The sequence below is a fragment of the Aethalodelphis obliquidens genome, unplaced genomic scaffold, assembly GCF_003676395.1.
Source record: "Aethalodelphis obliquidens isolate GAN/ISIS:26980383/991018 unplaced genomic scaffold, ASM367639v1 scaffold16, whole genome shotgun sequence".
NCBI lineage: Eukaryota > Metazoa > Chordata > Mammalia > Artiodactyla > Delphinidae > Aethalodelphis > Aethalodelphis obliquidens.
The window spans coordinates 25,558,351-25,578,734 of NW_020837960.1; the positions used below are offsets into that span (position 1 = coordinate 25,558,351).

The window sequence follows — 20,384 nt, forward strand, 5'->3', positions numbered from 1 at the left end:
CCAAGTGAATACTTGGTAATTTATTACTTAAAAATCATGAATGATAGTTGTAATCAGTGGCAAATGCTTTTATGTTTCTAGTAAAAAATCTTTAATTTGTTATACTTGAAAATGGCATCTGATGGTAAATATTTTAAAAGATGTTTTCTGATAGAGGAAAGGAGAATTGGCATATATATTTATGTTAAGATTCTGCTAAGAGCTTTAAATATAGTTTCACCATGTAAAAGGACGGTGACGAAAGCAAATGCTATTTGAGAACTGTGCTGGCCTTCCCTTTTAAGTCAGCTATTCAGTAGGAGTTGAATTCATAGGTTGAAGACTTGGGCTTTGACTCAGTTATTTCACTTTGTGACCTTGGACAGGTTTTGCTGTTAATAATAATGAGTAATACTTATTTTTCTGGAATTATTGTGAGAAGCAAATGAGATAACCCAAGGAAGGGAATTTTGAGTGTGTTTTAAGAACTGTGCTGTGTTCATACCATTATTGACAAAGAAACTTTTTTTGGTTTCTTTAAGGAGTTTGAAATGAGCAATATCTGAATTAATGGAATTAGAACTGATGATGTTTTATCATGTGCCGAAATGTTTAAAATTCCTGTTTTTGTTTACATTTTAAAAACAGAATATTGATGCATTCCAGTACATTTGTGCAGTTGTGAAAAATAGCACAAAGAAAAACAATACAAATTCATTGTAGTTTATGTAGGATGATTCAAGCTTTATGCTAGATAAGGAGAAAAAGGAAATTTATTTGATGTCTTTGGGTGAGGATAAAAAAGTCAAAGAAAAAAAAAAACAAAGTCCAAGGAACCATTTTGTAAATGTTTTATATTTATTTGTAAGACACTCTGAATCACCTAAACAAAACTTCTTCAGAAGCAGGAAATCGGAGAAAGATTAAATTATGATGCAGACATTTCAAGCTAGATTGTAAGCTGTGATTTTGTAAATGAATTTGAATTTAAGTCTATGTATTTTGATTCCTTTGCAGTGAAGATTTTGTAGAGAAAATAAAATTTCAGTGCTTCTTTAGAAAGAATAGAAATTAAGAGTGAAGTTGTCTTACAAGCATGGGCATTCTTCTAGATTTAGAATATAATATCAGAGAAAAGAAAAGTTGAAATTTGGAAATCGGATGAAGAGATCTCCTAGCAAGGGCTTCTGGTACAGAATAAATGTAAGAAAGAATGATTAGGTTCGGAACAACATATTGGAGTATGTTGAAACTAAAAGTGAATGAAGTGTGGTGGTAATTCAGTAAAATTTCAAGGAGACATAATTGTAGTGCGAAATGACAGAGGTGATTATATATAATATGTATCTTTATTTGAGGAATTAGGTTTAATAAGAATGGAAGTTATAGTCGCAACTACCATTTATGTTATCATTTACAACTTAGAGAGTACTTCCATATGTAACAGTGTTGTGAGATGAATTATAGTCTTTTCATTTTTTAGAAGGAATACAGGCTAATAAAAAGAATGAGTTCAGGTTAAAGGACTTGGGAGAAGTTACAAAAACTGCTAAGAGATCAAACTGGGGATGTAAATGGTAGTGTGTTTCTTATCTAATCCTTCAGTTTATAATATCTATCACATGTGTAGCCGTATACCTGACTCCTGACTTTGAGTAGCTTGGTTAAAGAATAAAGAAGCAGGAGTCTCTCTTTAGGTCAGTACTTTTTTTGAATGAAGTAGAAATGGTTGTTTGGGATTGGTTATAAAGCCACATATTCTCTAGTGAGGAATGGTTTCATGTAGGATTTAGCTTTCCAAATGAGCTTTGAAAAAAGGAATAAAGATTGGGAGAATCAGAGTTGAACTGATTTGGGGCATTAAAAGATAACATTGTTTAGTATTGCTATGTGGTAATGAGTTATAGGGGGTTAGATAAATTTCAAATTCTTTTGGGGTAGTATTTAAGTCCCTTTCTTCCTTAATTTAGTCCTTACCTATCTTCATATCCTTCTGCGCTTGGACTAGTACCCTGCCGTCCATTGCAGGAGACGTAATACTTGTCCGTTCATTGTTCTCAGGATTCTACTTATTCAGAGGTTCTCTTAAATGCCTCCACTTCTGATGTTTTGGTTTCTCATCTCACCCCTCAGTTATCCTCCTTCTGAACTCATGTAGGATTTGCCTTTACCACTCTTTGCATGTAGCATAAGCTACACAAGACAGCATTATTTTTTTATTTATTGATAGCTGGACCAGGGTGGTATGCAAGGCCACTCAGTACATCAGGAGGTAAAGGGTTCATGAAGTGTCAGTTTTACTCAGAATTATTTGGGAAAATCACTTCTTTTTTTTTTTTTAATTTATTTGTTTTTGGCTGCTTTGGGGCTTTGTTGCACGTGGGCTTTTCTCTAGTTGGCGGCGAGTGGGGGCTACTCTTCGTTGCGGTGTGCGGGCTTCTCATTGTCGTGGCTTCTCTGGTTGCAGAGCATGGGCTCTAGGCACGCGGGCTTCAGTAGTTGTGGCACGCAGGCTCAGTAGTTCTGGCTTGCGGGCTCTAGAGCACAGGCTCAGTAGTTGTGGTGCACAGGCTTAGCTGCTCCGTGGCATGTGGGATATTCCCGGATCAGGGCTTGAACCCGTGTCTCCTGCATTGGCAGGCAGATTCTTAACCACTGCACCACCAGGGAAGCCAATCACTTCTATTTTTAAATGTACATGATATATTACAAAAATTTATATGGTTCTTAGAAATTAAAAAAAATAAAATATGAAAATTAACTGTAGTAGACCATTTGGGGGAATAGGGTTCTCAAAATGAGGTTTAAAGAATACAATTCACTTGTTCTTACTTAAGTGAAAGTTTTAAGCACAGAGTGCATTAGTTTTCTATGGCTGTGTAACAAATTACCCTAAAACTGAGTTGTTAAAGCAACAGACATTTATTGTCTCACAGTTTCTGAAGGACAGGAATCTGGGTGCCTCTGGTTCAAGTCTCTAACAATGCTACGATCAAGATGTTGGCTAGGGCTGTGTTTTGGACTGAAAGCTTGTCTTGGGGAGGATCTGCATGGAATATCTCTCACAAGTTTTTTTTTTTTTTTTTTTAGATGTTGGGGGTAGGAGTTTATTAATTAATTAATTTATTTTTGGCTGTGTTGGGTCTTCATTTCTGTGCGAGGGCTTTCTCTAGTTGTGGCACGTGGGGGCCACTCTTCATCGCCGTGCGCGGGCCTCTCATTGTCGCGGTCTCGCAGCCTCTCTTGTTGCGGAGCACAGGCTCCAGACGCGCAGGCTCAGTAATTGTGGCTCACGGGCCTAGTTGCTCTGCAGCATGTGGGACCCTCTCAGACCAGGGCTCGAACCCGTGTCCCCTGCATTGGCAGGCAGATTCTCAATCACTGCGCCACCAGGGAAGCCCTCTCGCAAGTCTTGTTGACAAGACTCAGTTCCTTGTGAGCTGTTGGATTGAGGGCCTCAGTTCCTTGCTGTCTGTAGGCTGGAGAGTCCCTTCAGTTCTTTGCTACTTGGACCTCTCCCCATTCACAGTGTGAAGAGGGAAAGTGAGCCACTTCCTGCCCCCCTATAATCTAATCTTGGAAATGAAATTCCGTATCCCGTTAGTTGGAAGCTAGTTGCTGACTCAAACCCACACGCAAGGAGAGGGGATTATATAAGGGCGTGAATTCCAGGAGGCAGGGATCTTGTAAGCCATTGGTTTTGGCTCTCCCACCACTATTTATGTAATTCTGGTGGCCTGATTTCTGAAATTATTTTCTTTTCTGGATTTGTTTAATACCATATTGGCAAGGTTGTTGTGAGAATTCGATGCAGTCATAGATGTATATATATAAGATGCTTGGCACATACTAGGTCCTCAAAAAAGACAGCGATTTTGAAAAAATACAAATCAAGTGGCCAGTGGGACCACATCTGAATTTTTTATTAGATACTTGATTTTTCAAAGTTGTAAATTTTGATGTTCTGAGAATCCATTTTAGTACCTGTCTTAACTTGTGAGGGTTCTGATAGAATCTGACTATAAGAATTTTGAAAATACTAATATTCTTAAATAATTTATTTTTGGTTCAAATGGGTGGTATGACATCAGATATATCTAGATTGATACAGGTATTTTGGAGATAATTCAGGGAATTTTGAAAAGATGTGTGAGCAGTCTGGGAGGAAAAAAATTTTCCAAGCTAAAATTACTTGCTTTAATTATGATTTATATATTTAAGATATTCTTCATTGAGATTTACTCATGTTTGACGTTGACTTGGTTTAATGATGTAAATTGATTTACTGTCCCTTCCCTCCCCACTTTTTTTTTTTATTTGGAAGAGGTTAAGGTTAAACATTTCTTGGATACATAAAGCTCCTGTGCTCTTGTAGTATGTTATTATTAACATCTGACAGATCACCTAAAAAGGTAATAGAACAGGAGAAAAAAGAAAAGAAACATAAGGTATTCAGGAAAGATGGTATCAGGTTTCTGGTATTGTTGAGTGTAACTAGGTATCATATGGTTGATGATAATCAAGATATTTTCAGGTGATTGAGCTTTGGTTTGGAATACTAATATTATGGCATTTTTATATTCTGGGTTATCTCTTATAAGCAAATAAGATGCCAAATGTGTTAGATGGTATATTTTGGGAAAATTGTGGCTGCTTAAAAAAGAAATCCAACTCCAGCCTCCCAAACAAGCAAACAAATAATTTAAACCATTTACCTGAGGAAAGGAGAGATGTTTGTTATCTTAATAGTTGAAATCCTTCCTATTACCTTTTATTAGGAAGTATTCTTGGATCATCCCAGGACAGTATCATCCCTTCTACCACCTTCTACTCCCTTCCCCCTCTCAAAAAGAAATTATATTGGGCTGGCCAAAAAGTTCGTTTGGATTTTTTCCATAACATCTTACAACATCTTATGGAAAAACCCCAACGAACTTTTTGGCCAGCCCCAATAGAATGATATGCAATTGCCTAATGGTTGAGGGAGGGGAGATAAATAACAAAATATTTTTGTTATTGTTGGATCTAAATTATTCTTACTGTCTTTTCCCTTTTCTGAGCACACCTCCAGTCTCTTTCATGAGTCACTGGTTATGGGAACACTTGTCAGTCTCTCTGTGCTTAGAAATTAAAGATGGTATCATATTGTGAGAACAAAGCGTGATTACCACTGACTTGTTCTGAGAGTGTATTCTTTAGCGTTTAGTAATTAATTTCACTTATTAATTTAATCTCTTAAAATTTTTAAATTTGATTTTACTCTGGAGGATCATAGGTTGTTTCACAGCATTAAACCTCAAGTTCCACTTTCAGGTCATAGATGTTTGTGCTTCATAGGAATGAGTTTATCAAAGCTGTCTTCAGTCAAATATAGTTTTCCTCAGGTAAATTGCTTGCTTAGGCTTACTTGTCTTTTAGGTTACCTGTTGCACTAAATTTAGACAATTTTAGACACCAAATACAAATTCACTAAAGTTAAATCATGGATAATAGTTGACATCATTTTGGGATTGAAGAGTGTTTTTAAAAGTTGCAATACAAAAGCCACTTTAAAAAGTTTTTATTACTGGCTATTACTATGTAGATTTAAGTGTGAAGTGATGTTTGAAATCTGAAAGCTTTTTTAAGGTTCAGCTCCTATGCTAGTCTATCTGCAGTATACTTATAAGTATGTACCAGAAATTCATTTAATAACCTTTCCTTTGTGGCTTATTTCTGACGGTTATAGATTTTATATTGTAAATGGCACCTTTATGATTTCTTTTATTAACAGAATTCTGCTTGGTCAGAGTCGTGATGGCATTGTGTTCAGCACTGATGACTATTTCAACCATCAAGATGGGTACAGGTATAATGTTAATCAACTTGGTGATGCCCATGACTGGAACCAGAACAGAGGTTTGTTTTGGGCCAAGTCTCCCGGGATAGAATATTTGACTAGGAGTCAGAATACCTGAATTTTTATTCTCAACTTTTTACTTTTACCAGCTAGATGACTTTGACAAGCCATTGAAAGAGCTTTGAGACCCAGTTTTTCATCTATTAGAAGCAGTGATAATTATACTTGCCCTACTTGATTGAGGTTGTGAAAATCAGAGAATGTGGTTAGAATATTTTTGTAACTGTAAATAGTGTATATAAACTGTTACAATAGAGGTATAGGATATTTTGATAGACTTTATTTTATACCTCATGAAAAAATTCAGAAAACTCTTGATACTTTTGTTACGTATTCCCAAAAGTTATTTCCTTGAGTAATGCTAATGTTTTCTAAGGCTTAATATTAATGCCCGTGAATATTAAAAGTTTTTTTCATTGATGTCACTCTACAAAAAATTTACTTAATACATTTTTTAGAGGTATATGGGTCACTTTATTTTCATTTTGGAATAGTAGTTCTTTCTTAACCTTGGCTGCACATTTGAATCACTTGGGGACCTTTTAAAAAAAGTTATGCCTGAGTCTTAGCCTCAGAGATTCTGGTTTAGTTGATTTGGAGTGGATCTAAACATCGGTATTTTTTTGAAAGTTATCCATATATTCTAATGTTGCAGTCAGGATTGAAAACTATTGATCTAGAACTATGTAAGTACATGCTTATGCTATAATCTATAATTTCTTTTTTAAAAGAAATTAAAAATGCATTGATGATGAAACATTATTTAAACCTAGAATAGAGAGATTATATTGAAGCCCACACACCCATCACTCAGAATTATTATCACTTATCAAGATATTGCTATATTTGCTTCAACCCTTTTGCTTTCACTCCGCCCTCCTTTTTTAATTTGCTGAAGTATTTTTTTAAAGCAAATTCTAGACATCATACTTCACACATTTCAAGTAAATCTTCTTACTTAATTGCAGTGCCATTATCACACCTAAAAAACAAAACAAAACCCAATTCCTTGACATCATGTAATATAGTCTGTAATCAGATTTCCCCTATTATCTTAAATATTTCTTTACAGTTGTTTTAATCAGGATCTAAACAAGGTCTTTGTAGTACATTTGGCTTTATGATTCTTTTAATTAAGTTAATCTATAGCAGTTTTCCCTCTTTTTGCTCTCCTACCATTAACTTATTGCAGAAACTTGGTTGGTGGTTCTGTAGAGTGTCCCATAGCCTATGGTTGTCGGTTTGCTTCCTTGTGGTAATCATTTAACTTGTAGGATTTATTAGGTTCAACCTTTTTTTTTTTTTGTAAGTAAATGGTTGTCCCATTTTTAGTGATGGTAAGATCAGTAGCTTCAAAGGGACAGCCTAATCCCTGATTTATTCAACAATGAATTGTTTCCTTAATCAGTTATTTCATTAAAGTTTGCAAAATGGTGATTTTCTAGGACTTTCATTCTTTCTGTGTTTAGTAGCTAGAATTCTTCTGTAATGAAGAACTTCCTCTTGCCTAGAACTAGCAACTAAGGTTACCCTGAAGTACAGTATATACAGGAAAAACAGAATAAATGCTTTTCTTTTTTAATTGTCAATTTTCAGAGTAAGGAATTTCATTGAGGATGCTTTTGAGTAAAAAGTTTAAATGTCAGATAAGTTTGATTATAAGATTATTTCCTACTATTGGTTCTAGGATTTCTCCAAATAGAGAGTAGCATAAATTTAAAGAGAGTAGCATAATATTTTAAAATATTACTTCTTTTTGAATTTTTAAAATGCTGCAGCGTTACTGCCCAAATCCAATAATGATGATGTTACAGTTCCAAAAAGTGCTTGGAGTTATTGGCCCAGAGTTAAGGGGAGTAGAAGTAGGTGATTAAGTGGAATGAGCCAGTATACCTTTGGTGAACTGGGAAGTTTGTTTCTGTGAAACATTTTTTTCTTTTTGCAATACTAGTTTAGAATATTTCATTAAAATGTTCGTGCCATGTGAATTCTACTTGCTGAACATATTGGTGTGTAGATAAACTACTGGTTTTATTAGTATAATAAAAAGGGGCTTTTTCAAGGTAATTTTTAACCTTTTTCAAAGCAATAATAACTAGCAGTCATTAGACATTTTGAAAATTATGAGCATTACATTTAATTTAGGGCAAAATTTCTCTTTTCTACAAATATTTATTGAATACTTTTAAGTGCCAGGCATTATTCAGGGAATATGTATCTGCCTCATGTTTATTAGAAGGATCTAAATTGATCTTTAACTGCCTATAAGTTAAAAATATCTCCAAGGTGTCATTTTTCTCTTTCTTAGAGTATGGTGTTTAATTTGTTTAAGAAAATGACTCTCTTTATTTGAGTAGTCAAACATTGTTTACTTAGGCGCTCTATTCTCCTGGAGTGCCCTGGAATGTGGTATTGGGTGTTGATTATTCATGGAAAGAGAATAATCTCCCCATTCCTGCAAATCAGAGATTTATTTGGTGAATAAGCTCCTCTTGTAGATAAGCTCCTCTTGTAGAACATAACTCCTTGGAGGTGTAAGCCTGTCAGAGATTAGGAAAATTAATACTTTTTTTAAAAATGAAAGTTTTGATCATTGTTTGGGGATGGAGCAGTGGGAGTTGATAGCATCTTGTTATCCTATTTATGACTTAGATTCTAAATGTAGTATTTAGAGACATCTTCTCCGAAATAGATATTCCACCATAGTCATTACTTCTTAACTAACGTTTAGAATTTTGTCTGCCCTTCGACATCTATGTAAGTGTTTTCATTGTGTAGAACTTAGTGGTTTGAATTCTAAATCCCAGCAAAACTTACATATCATTGCATTTTGCCTCAGCCTTTTAAATTTTATAGTGGGTTCTTAATTATCTTGCCTGTTTACACTTAAGAGGTACACACATTCCTGTCATTATGAGTGGCTCACTGTGGCACTAATTCTCACCTTATGTGGGAAGAGATGGCATAGGGAGAGGGAGATATGGTTTGGAACAGTTCCATTGTAGCTCAACTCCTAATTTCAGAATCATAGTCCTAAGAAATATCCAGTCAGTTGAACTGTGGTATTTAGGTACTTGGTATATAAGTAATGACAAATCCATAGCACTTTTTTTTTTTTTAAACTTAAGTCTGTCTTACTTCAAAAGCATTATTTGTAATTATAGAACATTGGAAAATAAAGATAAGCATAAAATGCATATATTCCCAACACCTACAGAAGACAACTTTTGGTGTCTTAGTAACTCTTCCCACATCTTTATATTTTGACCAAAATAAGATCAGACTTACATGTTATCTTATAAATTGCCATTTTCTTTTAACAGTCTCCATCTTCCCATGTCAATAAATGTTTTCCTCTTTTCATACTCAGACCATATTCAAATGTAACTTGTTCCTACATTTTCTGTAAATGAAAGCTCTAGACTGAAGTCTTTATTAGCTGTTAAGTTCAACAAAATATTTACCCTAAAATGTCCTTTACAGCTAGTTTGTCAAAACCAGCATCTGGTCTGGAGAATATACATTGCATGTGTTTATGTCTCTTAATTCCATTTAATATAGCAGAGTGCTTTTATTTTCATGGCTCTAACTCAAAAGATTACACGGTTTTGGTTTTAAGTACAGGGATGTAGGAAATATCTTAATGTTTAAATTTTATTTTGTGTATTTTTATCTAATAGTTCTGTTTTTTGCTTTTGTTTTTTAAATTTATTTTTTATTTCAGCAAAACAAGCTATCAATCAGGGGAGATCTCCAGTTATAATAGACAACACTAATACACAAGCTTGGGAAATGAAACCATATGTGGAAATGGTAAATATGAGATATGAGAGAGTTTTTATATTATCAATTTTTTCATATTCTGAAATTTTGGTTACATTGATCTTTATTACTAAAACAGTTGTCCTTGTTCTCTGAAGAGGTGTGTTCATTTGCTTAGTTTTTTTAAAAATTGGGAATGGTGCTTATTAAGCAATATGTTTATCTTGTTAGTTTTGCCTGGACTTGAGGATAGTAATTGGAATTTGTCCATTAAGTGGTCTTAAAATATTTATAAACTGTATTATTTTAAAAGTAAAACTTTTCTTGGTTGAGCAAATTTAGAAGTATTGTCTAAGTGAAATTTATATCTGTCTGCTATCTTTTTACTTTAAGACGTATTCCCTGGGTTTTTGTTTTCTTCTTTTCTTTTGTGTAGGCCATAGGAAAAGGATACAGAGTAGAGTTTCATGAACCTGAAACTTGGTGGAAATTTGATCCTGAAGAATTAGAAAAGTAAGGCACTCAAAAAATTTGTAATCCCTTATCTTTTTTTTCTTTTTTTTCTCCTTTACATGGTCAATTTCTTTACTAGCTTTTGCTTGTTATATCTTTGGTACCTGTGAATAGGGACTACTACTACTCACTTTCTGTTAAGAGGAACATTGACTTAAATGCAAGGTGTTTGAGGATCTTTGCACTGTTAAATTTCATTAAATATTTCTTGTTAAGTGTGTTTGTTATTTTTCTTACGTGAATTTCCACATTGTTTCCCAATTTGTTGAATGCTAATGGAGATCCGGAAAACTGAGAGAAAAGTTAGGACTTTTCCCTCTGCTTTTTAGCTAGGCCACTTCTCTGCATTGCCTTTCCAACTTCATCTCCTTCCCATTTTAGATCCCATCACCCTTTCACCTGGCGCTTTTATCTCTCCCCTTTTCCCATCTTTACTGCTACTGATCCATTATCCCATACCCAAGATTCTGGGAATCAATGTGTTTTGGAATTCAGATTTTTTTTTTTTTTTTAAATTTTAGAAAGGAAGTATATAGTGCATATACCTAATTGTAACACTCCTAGCAGAGTTTGGGGCAGTATGATATATAATCAGACATCTTAATATTTCTGCAGCAGATCACGAATGGTCAGTCTAAGTAGAAAGGAAGGATTCTACATTGTTTAATGTTAATTCTGAGTAGATCATGCTGCCAAATGAGTACAGGTGTGGTTAGACTTTGCTGCTACATGAGTCAACAGAAAACTGAATTTTCAGAGCATTTTAGATTTCAGGATTTGTGGTGAGAGATGGTGGACTTGTATTACATTCAACCCTGCTCTTCCATTTGTCTTTACCTTCATCCCTTTCCCCTAGTTTTCCTGACTATGACTCGTTTTTCTTTCTTCATTTTCACTCGGACACAACCCCCTTTTGGAAACAACTTTAAGATGTAGTTCACATACCTTACAATTTACCCATTAAAAGTGTACAATTCAGTGGTTTTCAGTATATTCACAGAGTTGTATGACCATCGCCTCTCTTTGTAAAACCATTTTTTCTTCCCACCTCAGTTTGCCCTCTTCTAGCTTAAAACTGTTATTCTGTGTATGGTGTTCAACTAATTTAATTCTTCCCCCTTGCCTTTCATTCGTTTTGTACCTTTGAATTTTTATTCCTTTGGTTACCTTTCTTTCCCTTTCTGACTTGCATGCCAAATCAAATTTATGAAGAGTTAAACTGATAAATATTATTAATATCTGGTATTGTTTGCCTGCCTCTGTGTATATTGCACCTCAGGTAGAAGAGAGTTTAAAAACTAAAGATATTTGGGTTATGCTGAATAAATGAATTATTGAAATTGTTATACAGTTAGGCTTTATTTACATTTGAGACTGTTGAAATGTATTACAATTCTTAATATAAATTAACTTTACAAAATAAAGTAAGTTTAACTGATATCTAGTGTAGTTTGACAGATTTTTTTGGTAAAGAATTGGTTGAATCATCAATTTTGACTTCTTGTGGGTTTCTATAGCTTGGCCAATTTCAACCTTGACCTCAGATCTCTCTTTTTCTCTCTCTTTTTTATTTTTCAATCTTCTATTTTTTCTCTCTCTTGCTTTCTCTTCTCATCTTTAACCTAAACATCAGTAGTTTTGAAATCTAAACATTTCTTTTATGTCTTTTTTCTGGAAAAATGAGTTAGTTTTAGTAAATCTAGAACTATAACATTAAATATAAAATATGTTCTGTGTGTTTTGCCATGTCCAAGTCAAGTTACGGAAAACTACAAGTATAGAATACATTGTAAAAATTTCTTTGAGGGTCAAGAATAATTTTTAAACCACTTTTTGTTATCATAATTAAACTCACAGAAAAGTACATAAAATATAAATATGTAGCTTAACAAATTTCTTATAAAACAGATATTCATTTAACCATTACCCGTGTCATGAGAGCATTACCCACTTTAGAAGTTTTATGAGTTCCTTTTCCCAGTAACAATTTCATAATTCCCTGGTAATTACTTACTTGCTTTTCCTTAAAGCTTTTTTTTTTTTTAAATATCCTTTGCTTTAGCATCATGGTTTAATTTTTTCTCAAACTTTATATAAATAGAATTACAGTATATATTCATTATATGTAGTTTCTTTCACTCAACATTACGTTTGTGAGATATGTACAAATTGTATCTGTAATAATATAGTTTGGTATCAATAATAATTTTTTTTTAATAACGCAAGTGTGCTAAAATAACTTTTAAAAGTGATATATATTTTATATTTATTTTTGTCAGTCCTGGAAGCCCACTCAATTCTTCTATAATTTTCAAAACAGTATCTCATAATTTTTTACTCTTGTTTAAAAAGAGGGGAAGATTAACTCAGTGGTTCTGTGAATCAGTAGTTAGTTCTGTGTGAAGAAGGTGTAATTAGTTAACATTTTGCTGTGATTTATGGTATCTTTAAGCTTTTTTAAGATATTGTTTAAACCTGAGAGAGCCTTTTTTTTTAATGTGAGGTGTATCTTCTGGTATTTATTTGCAAAATGTAATTTGAAATCTGTACTCTATTACTCTAAAACAGTTTAATCTCTAAGCCTGTACATTCTAAAAGAAAAAAGAATTAAAATCCTTTTCTTTTTTGGTAGGAGGAATAAACATGGTGTTTCTCGAAAGAAGATTGCTCAGATGTTGGATCGTTATGAATATCAAATGTCCATCTCTATTGTAATGAATTCAGTGGAACCGCCACACAAAAGCACACAAAGACCTCCTTCACAGGGGAGACAGAGGTGGGGAGGCTCTCTAGGCTCACATAATGAAGTCTGTGTTACAAATAATCATTAAGTTGGTTATTTTCAGCTAACGCATTTGTTGCGTGCCCTTGAAAAAAAAATTAGAGAGCCTGTCTTGAAGTTTAAGTAGTTTCAAATTTAAAAAAAGACTACTTTGCCTCACAAAAGATGTTCCCAGCAAGTTGTTTAAATTCTAAAGTGTAAATAAAAATTATATAAAATTGTATTTTAAATGTTTTTATAATCTTTTGTTGTAATACCTTTGTTTATTATGAAGATACCTGAGTAGAGTGGGTAGGAACCAGAATGTTTTTCTATAATTGAATTTTAAACTAATTTTATCTTTTGTAGATAATGTCAGACAGTTTTATAGTTCATACCGAAATTCAACTTTTCATAAAACTTTAGTATTTTTCCTTGACTATCTTAAATATATAAGAAATACTAGTTATAGGCACCTTAGTTGATTCCTCTATTCATTATACAGGTAAAATTATGTTTCTGCAAATTCATCTGTGTGAAAAAGTATTTCTAAGCTATAACTAGCATATCCCTTCTTTAAAACAAAATTCTCTATCAAATACCACACAGTAAGTGTATCAGTCACCTGGGGTGTTTTCTCCGTAATATACGTTTTCATCACCCTTCTTCTTAAGCCATCTCCTATCTCCCCAAACCCCTGATTCTGGAATGCATAAACAGGGCAATCACTATATAGTTTGCAAAAGCTCTTCAGGCTGTTTTGATAGTATATCACTTTTCTCTATTTAAATTAACACAGTGTAATTCTAATATAAAAAATATTCTAGACAGTTGCTTAGCATTAGTTGTAGGAAGATGTGTCCCATAGGATATTTTACTTCTCCAGGTTTTTAGTTTTTCTGTAGAGACAACTGTGTATCTCACTGGATAGTTTTTGTTGGATTGTGTTCTATCACTTAAAATTTTTAAATTGAGATGGGATTCATTTCAGAGATCTTGCAGTTCATCCTAACTTTGATTTATCCATTTTTAGGAAAAAATGGAGCTAATTACAACTACTTTTAAAAATTTTTATGTTTTACATGATAATAGTTTGTCCTTTAAGTTTTCTTTCTCCTAAACCAGCCCATTCCTAATCCCATAATCTTTCTTTTTTTTTCTTTAATTTTTATTTTATGTCAGAGTTTAGTTGATTAACAATGATGTGTTAGTTACAGGTGTAGAGCAAAGTGGTGAATCCCATAATCTTTCTTCCAATGTTGTTTTAAAACCTTTGGTGTTTTTTCAGCTGTAAATGTTCTCTCACATCTTTATATTACTTTTTAACTAATATTAAATTATTAAGTGATATTAAGTTGTAAGACTCAAAGCTAAATATTAGTACACAGCAAGGTCTTTATTGCATTACCTTTAGTGAGATAAGAATATGATTTCTATTTATTTGTACTAACAGTGCTGTTTACATTTAAATGGGTATTACCATGCTTTATTTTGTGTAACACATATGTATGTTTGTATATATTTGTTCATCCTAACTAAATATGATGTAGTAGGAATATGCTAACTCATGTTTGTGTGTCAATGTATATATATTTATTTATATCAATACATACACACATTTCCATTATTCACTATTTTCATATATTTTTTTGTTTCAGAGTAGTACTTCTTAGTATTTGGGCTTGCTTTTCCCAGCATTTTATTATGTAAATTGACATTTTGAAATAGTAAAGGATTTAATTTTGTGACAGGTAGGTATATACTGTGTGTCCCTTTCCCTTTGTCCTTATAAAACTTTACTCAGAAATAATAGTACTGTAAATCTGTAGTATTTGAACAGTAGCCAGTTTATTTCGAGGTTGTAGAGAATTGCCTTCGGAAGATACAGATTATGAGGAAACATGTTCATGATAGTAAGTCTAAAATAAATTTCCAGATTTTATTACAGATTCAACTTATCCCCTAGTACTTCTGAATAGTAAATAATCATGCAGAGATTGTTAATCATTGCTGATTATTTTTAAAAATTATAAATGTTTATTGAGGCAGGGAAATTAACATTCTGGAAGACTTTTTTTTTTTCTTTTTTTGCCGCACTGTGTGGCATGTGGGATCTCAGTTCCCTGATCAGGGATTGAACCCGTGCCCCCTGCCTTGGAAGCATGGAGTCTTAACCAGTGGATCACCAGGGAAGTCCCTAATGTTTTTTTTAAGACAAAATAAATTAAAAGTTCCCCCAAGTATTGTGGCTAATTTTATTGTATTTTTTGAACAATAACAGAATAGAGGAATGAATATGCAATAAAAGATACCAGAATCACTATTATAAGTCATTGCTTGATGTTAAAAATCTGAAAAAATATGAAATTTACCAAGTCAGGATTTTTCATCAAAATTTTTTCTTCTATTCAGATATATTCTTTTTTTAAATTTAGGTATATTCTTAATGGAATAGTTCCCCCAGCTGCTACCTGCCATTCTGAGTTGGTCTCCATCACAAAGAATAAAATGGGCATTACTCATCATATTCAACTAAGGTGAACATTTTAGTTAAACAGAATATATTGATAGCTTCTAGTTTGGTTCAGAAAGATTAACTTGTTTTTTCATAGGCTTTCATAACTTGTTTTTTCATAGCCTTGTTTTTTCATAGAAGTGAAAAATCACTTCTTTTTGATAAGTAAATTTATAGTTTTCTATATGTCATAATTCTGCTAATAAAAATATTTGTGTGGTAATTAAGTTGAACTTTTGATACTGCTTTTTACATTGATAATCTTTCAGTATTCACCTTTCTGAAAAAAAATGTTAGCTTTTTAATATTTTAATGTCCGTTTTAAAGTAAAATTGTTTACAAAAGATTGGGTTGTATTTTGTTGGTGGTATGATAGGGTGGATTTAACTATTTGAAGTTTGCTTATCTCTTGCCTAATTAATATAGGTTATGAAATTTTCCAGTTTTATATATTGGTAAGTTTTGAAAGAGTTCATGATTTCAAAGGATATAAAATATTTATTTTGACCATAATTGAGTTTTTGTTATTGTAGAAATGCCTGGTTTTCTGAGCCTGGTTTTCTAAGTATTTATAAAGAAAATTGGTGGTGTTCTCTGAAGAAATGCATTTGTTCATGTATTATGTTAGTATTGGGTTGGCCAAAAAGTTCGTTCAGGTTTTTCTGGGATAGCTTACAGAAAAACCTGAACGAACTTTTTGGCCAACCCAGTACCTTGACCAGGTAGGTTTACTAGCCTTTATTGAAGTTTTACATAGTATCGTAACATGAATGCAATAACTGAGAATTCAGTTATTAGGGCTGGAGTGTTTTTGTGTGTGTTTGTCTGCAACCCATATAAATAGAGTAATGCCTCTTAGTCTGGAATCATAACAAAGTATTACTTAGTTTTGTTACACTGAGCATTCAGAATAAACATTTGGTGGCAGCAGAACAGCAGATCCAGTTAGCTGTTTATAGAGTTAAATTTTGTAGATTACAATTTATAAATAATTTTTTCTCATTACAATTGTTTGCTGTAATTTTTGTGAAAGGAGAGGGATTAATGGGTATATTCTTTGGTGATGGTTGTCTTTCTTTACAATTTAAATAAGATTGGCATACCAATTTTTATTTTAGTTTTTGAATTAAGGTATTATTAAAACAATTGGTTTCCCTGTATGTATGCCAGATTTTCTCCTTAAAATATCCTTAGGATTGCAGGAAGTAGTATTAAGTTCATTGAAATAGATTCTGAAAGAGGAGTAATTTGGTGATTGTCTTGTGTGTCTTTTTTATTCCTTTTTTTTTTACTTTGCTAAGCAGCATTTAAATAATTCAGTTGATTCAAATTGCCAAGGTCTCAAGTCTAAAAAATATTCAATTTTTCATGGTTTGTAAATTTCAGAGCAAACCTTGAAAAGTTTATAATTATGATTTTTGCAGCTAAAATCAGAAAACTTGTAATAGAATGGTTATACTTTACATTCAATATCTTTATGTAGACTGCACTGAATGGCATAATTTTTGTCATAGAATATACATGTTTGTAAACTCAATTTTGAATGTATCTCCTATGGAAATTCTTAATACATTGTTGCTGTCAAATTATGCACAGGAACAAGGGGAAAGAGTAGCAAAAAAAACTCTGAAAAGAGAGCCTCAAGAGTAAATAGTTATTTTTGAAGCTAGGACTGTGTTTGGAGAGTTTTGACTTTTTGGTATCTTTAATAGAAGTTTATTTTAGTCATTTAAATTAGAAATAATCTTTTTCTTTACTTTCCTCCTAACAAATTTTGTTAAGCCATACTGTGACCCCTAATCTTAGAACTAGACAAAGTCACATTAACAAGCAGGTGAATGACTGAAGACGTCATCAGGGAGTGTTGTCTAGTTGTTAATATTCCCATATTGTTTTTTAAATTGAACTGTTTGTAAATTAATGGGAAGATTGAGAGATTTTGAGATGACCTATTGCGCTTTTTGCCTCTCAACTTTATTGGTAACTAAGGGGAAAAAAGTAAGAATAATCTGTTCATTCATAGTTAAAATTGTGTTCAAGTTCAGTACAGTCCATTAAAATACACTTTATTTGGATTTTTTTTTTTTTTTTTTGCAGTTTCAACTGTATTCTCAGATAGGACATGTAAAATTAAAGTTGTACCCTACAACTAGTAATTACAATAATCGCACAGCTTTGTTAGTGTCTCTTCAGTTGTAATTCTGGACTCTTCAGTTTTTTTAGTATATCAAAATGAAAGAAAATTTGATTTGGGGGAGGTTTGTGGGTTCTTTCTCTTCTTTTATTCTTCTTTCTTTTTTATTCTTTCTTAATAGTATTAGAAATCATGTTGCTTTCTTGTTTCTATCAGTCTTTTCCTGTACATGTTTTCTTTTTCTTATGTGCATTTTCTGTTCAGCTATCCTCATGTTAACTTCATAACATTTTTAATGAAGATGATGGGATGGTAAGTTACTGTCAAAAATGGTGATAACTTATTTCCCTCCTGTGTTCCACTGAACTCATGTTTCCTTATGAACCTTATTTAATCATGTTAAACTTATAGGTCACAGCTTTGCAGTTTCCTGACCCTGTGGTATAGGTAGAATTTTGATATGAAAATACTTGGAAAGATTTATATAGATTTTTAGTCTATCAGTGTTACTCATTGGTTAGGAATCCCATAAACATGGCGTAGTACTTGGATGTATGTATTTGAGAAAAAATTCTTTTACAATACTCAAGCCTCATGCTGATAGACTAGTTGATAAATAGTAGTTGGAAATTCACTGTTACGGAATCCACTGTTATGTCATGATTCTCTAATCTGCCATTCTTAAAGAACTGAATGCTTTTGAAGGAAAGCTGATGGCTAATTTGAGTTCAGCTTTTACAAGTGATTCTTCATTTCTCCAGTGCTGCTACAATGAGGAATAGGAATTTAACAGCAACAAGCCTTAATTTAATAATACTTATTTAAGTAGCTGCCATTTAGTTAATGCCTGTCAATGCCAGGCCCTATTCTAAATGTGATTTATTACAGTTTCTAATTTTTTTATAACAACTGTACAGTCTCAACTTTTTTATAAAGAGGAAACAAAAACTAACACAGTTTAAGCAATTTATCCTATGAACATAATATCTCTAGGGAGCAGTGTTAACTGGGATTCAAATATAGTTCAGACATATTCCTCACCATATCCCATTTTATCTTTTAAATCACATTTTATCTTTGGTTAAGTTATTATTAATTTAGGGTGGTTTTTTTTTCAAGGTAGGAAAGAAATTCCAGTGGAGAGTTGAGTGCATCTTTATGGTACCTTTGAATTTATAGGGTTAGAGGTATGTTGACTTACTAGTGAAGCTGAGTGAAGAAATCTGTAAGTGGCTATTTATTTAGAATGTTTAATTGAAGTCAAGATTGAAAGCTAGGATGTCATTTACCGCATAAACGTTTTCTATAAAATATACATTGATAATTGATAATCATATTTCAGCAACATCTTTTCAATTGAAGTTTTACATATGCTGTTGTGCTTTAATGTTTACCTTTTAATATCTCCTGATTTTAATTAGCACTTGAAATGTGTAGTATTCAGTGAATGGATAGTTAAATTATATAAGCTGTTTGTTTTGATGATTAATTTTGAGGCAGTATTTCCTAAACAGATCAACACTATTTGTAAGTGGTCTTAGTGTATTTTTCTTTTAATGTCCACTTATTACTTAAGTGTGCTAGCAGTAGCTGTTATGGAAATTACATCAGTTTTCTGATTTTCTGAAGAATTAAGGATTTTTTTCCTTTTGTAATAATTAGCATCCTTTCTCTTTTATGTTGTTTAAATTAATTTTCTAAAATTAAAGAACAGTAAAGGAGCCAGTTACTTAAGTTTGCTGTATAAATAAAATATTGAATTAATTCGATTCTGCAAGGAAAACCTTTAAGTACAGAATGAAGAATTCTTACTGTTGACTATTTGCCTTATTTTGTTTTAGTTAACTTAAAAAATAGAAGGGCTGGATCTTGTTTGGTTTTTCTTAATTCCTTGAGAAATTAAAATTCCTAGTTTGTGGCTTTTTTCATTATTGTTTCTAAATGTGAAATCAGAGGTGGAATTTTTGTTAGAATGGGGAAGAAATAACATTGATTTCATAAGTAGATTAAGATAGATTTTGGTTCACAAAACTGGAAAGCAGTACGTCATGGGATTGAGATTATTGGAATAGTGTATGATGTAACACTGGCAAAGATGTGGTTAAATATTTCATTTTGAATATAAGTAAATTGAAGTATTTACAGGAAATGTGTTAGGAGGCCTGGGCTAGACATGTTGAATTAATTTAAAAGTAGTGAGAAAAAAAATTTTTTTTAATTCTGGGGAATGATAGGAAAGAAATTGTTAAAGCTAGAAGACTAGTGGTCTCAAAAGTGATATTTCTCCCTCCCCATCTTCCCTTTGCTGTGTAAAGACTAGTAGAGCCCAGGTATTACATTAAGAAAGATTATCTTGTACCCTTAAGGGCCATGAAAGCATGGTCTTCCTTGTCTTGTGTTTGGAGCTTTGTCCTTTAATGAGTCCATAAATATTTGTTGAATATTAGTCCTAGTCTTCTCCTGAGAATAGTCAACAACCTCTTGAAATTAAGGACCCATTCATCTAAATAGAGCAACTTTATAGGGCAGTTTGTAATTTAGGAAACATGGAAATATAGAGTGTGAATTAGTTGTGTTTGATACTTGCTAGGAGAGAGAGTGTCCAGGCAGAGAGGAGGGCTTATCCATTTAACTTGTTGTAGCTAACACCATCAGAGACTTGTTTGAGGTTTTTGAACCTCACTAGTAGTCCTTAGAATTGTTGTTTATGATCAAAAAATTAAATACTAGAATACAGGTAAGTAGAGCAACCTTGAGACTTTTGATTTTCTATTTCTCTTAGAGTCATTTAGAGCTTATTTTCTTATTTTTTGCTTTAACA

The 20,384-nt window shown here is 32.6% G+C and overlaps 1 protein-coding gene across 5 annotated transcripts in view; it reads left to right on the forward strand.

The window, feature by feature from the left end:
- N4BP2L2 (NEDD4 binding protein 2 like 2) overlaps positions 1-20,384 on the forward strand; it is a 61,828-nt gene that overhangs the window by 3,110 nt on the left and 38,334 nt on the right. For 3 of the 5 annotated variants that reach the window (XR_003434807.1, XM_027116542.1, XM_027116543.1), the window contains 5 exons: positions 5,753-5,877; positions 9,603-9,691; positions 10,077-10,153; positions 12,786-12,929; positions 15,350-15,451. Coding sequence is in view for 4 of the 5 variants with exons in the window: in XM_027116542.1 (XP_026972343.1) it covers positions 5,753-5,877; positions 9,603-9,691; positions 10,077-10,153; positions 12,786-12,929; positions 15,350-15,451 (537 nt within the window). In the remaining variant the exon portion in view is untranslated. The remainder of the gene's footprint in view (positions 1-5,752; positions 5,878-9,602; positions 9,692-10,076; positions 10,154-12,785; positions 12,930-15,349; positions 15,452-20,384) is intronic. The other 2 variants (XM_027116544.1, XM_027116545.1) reach the window with 2 other exon arrangements.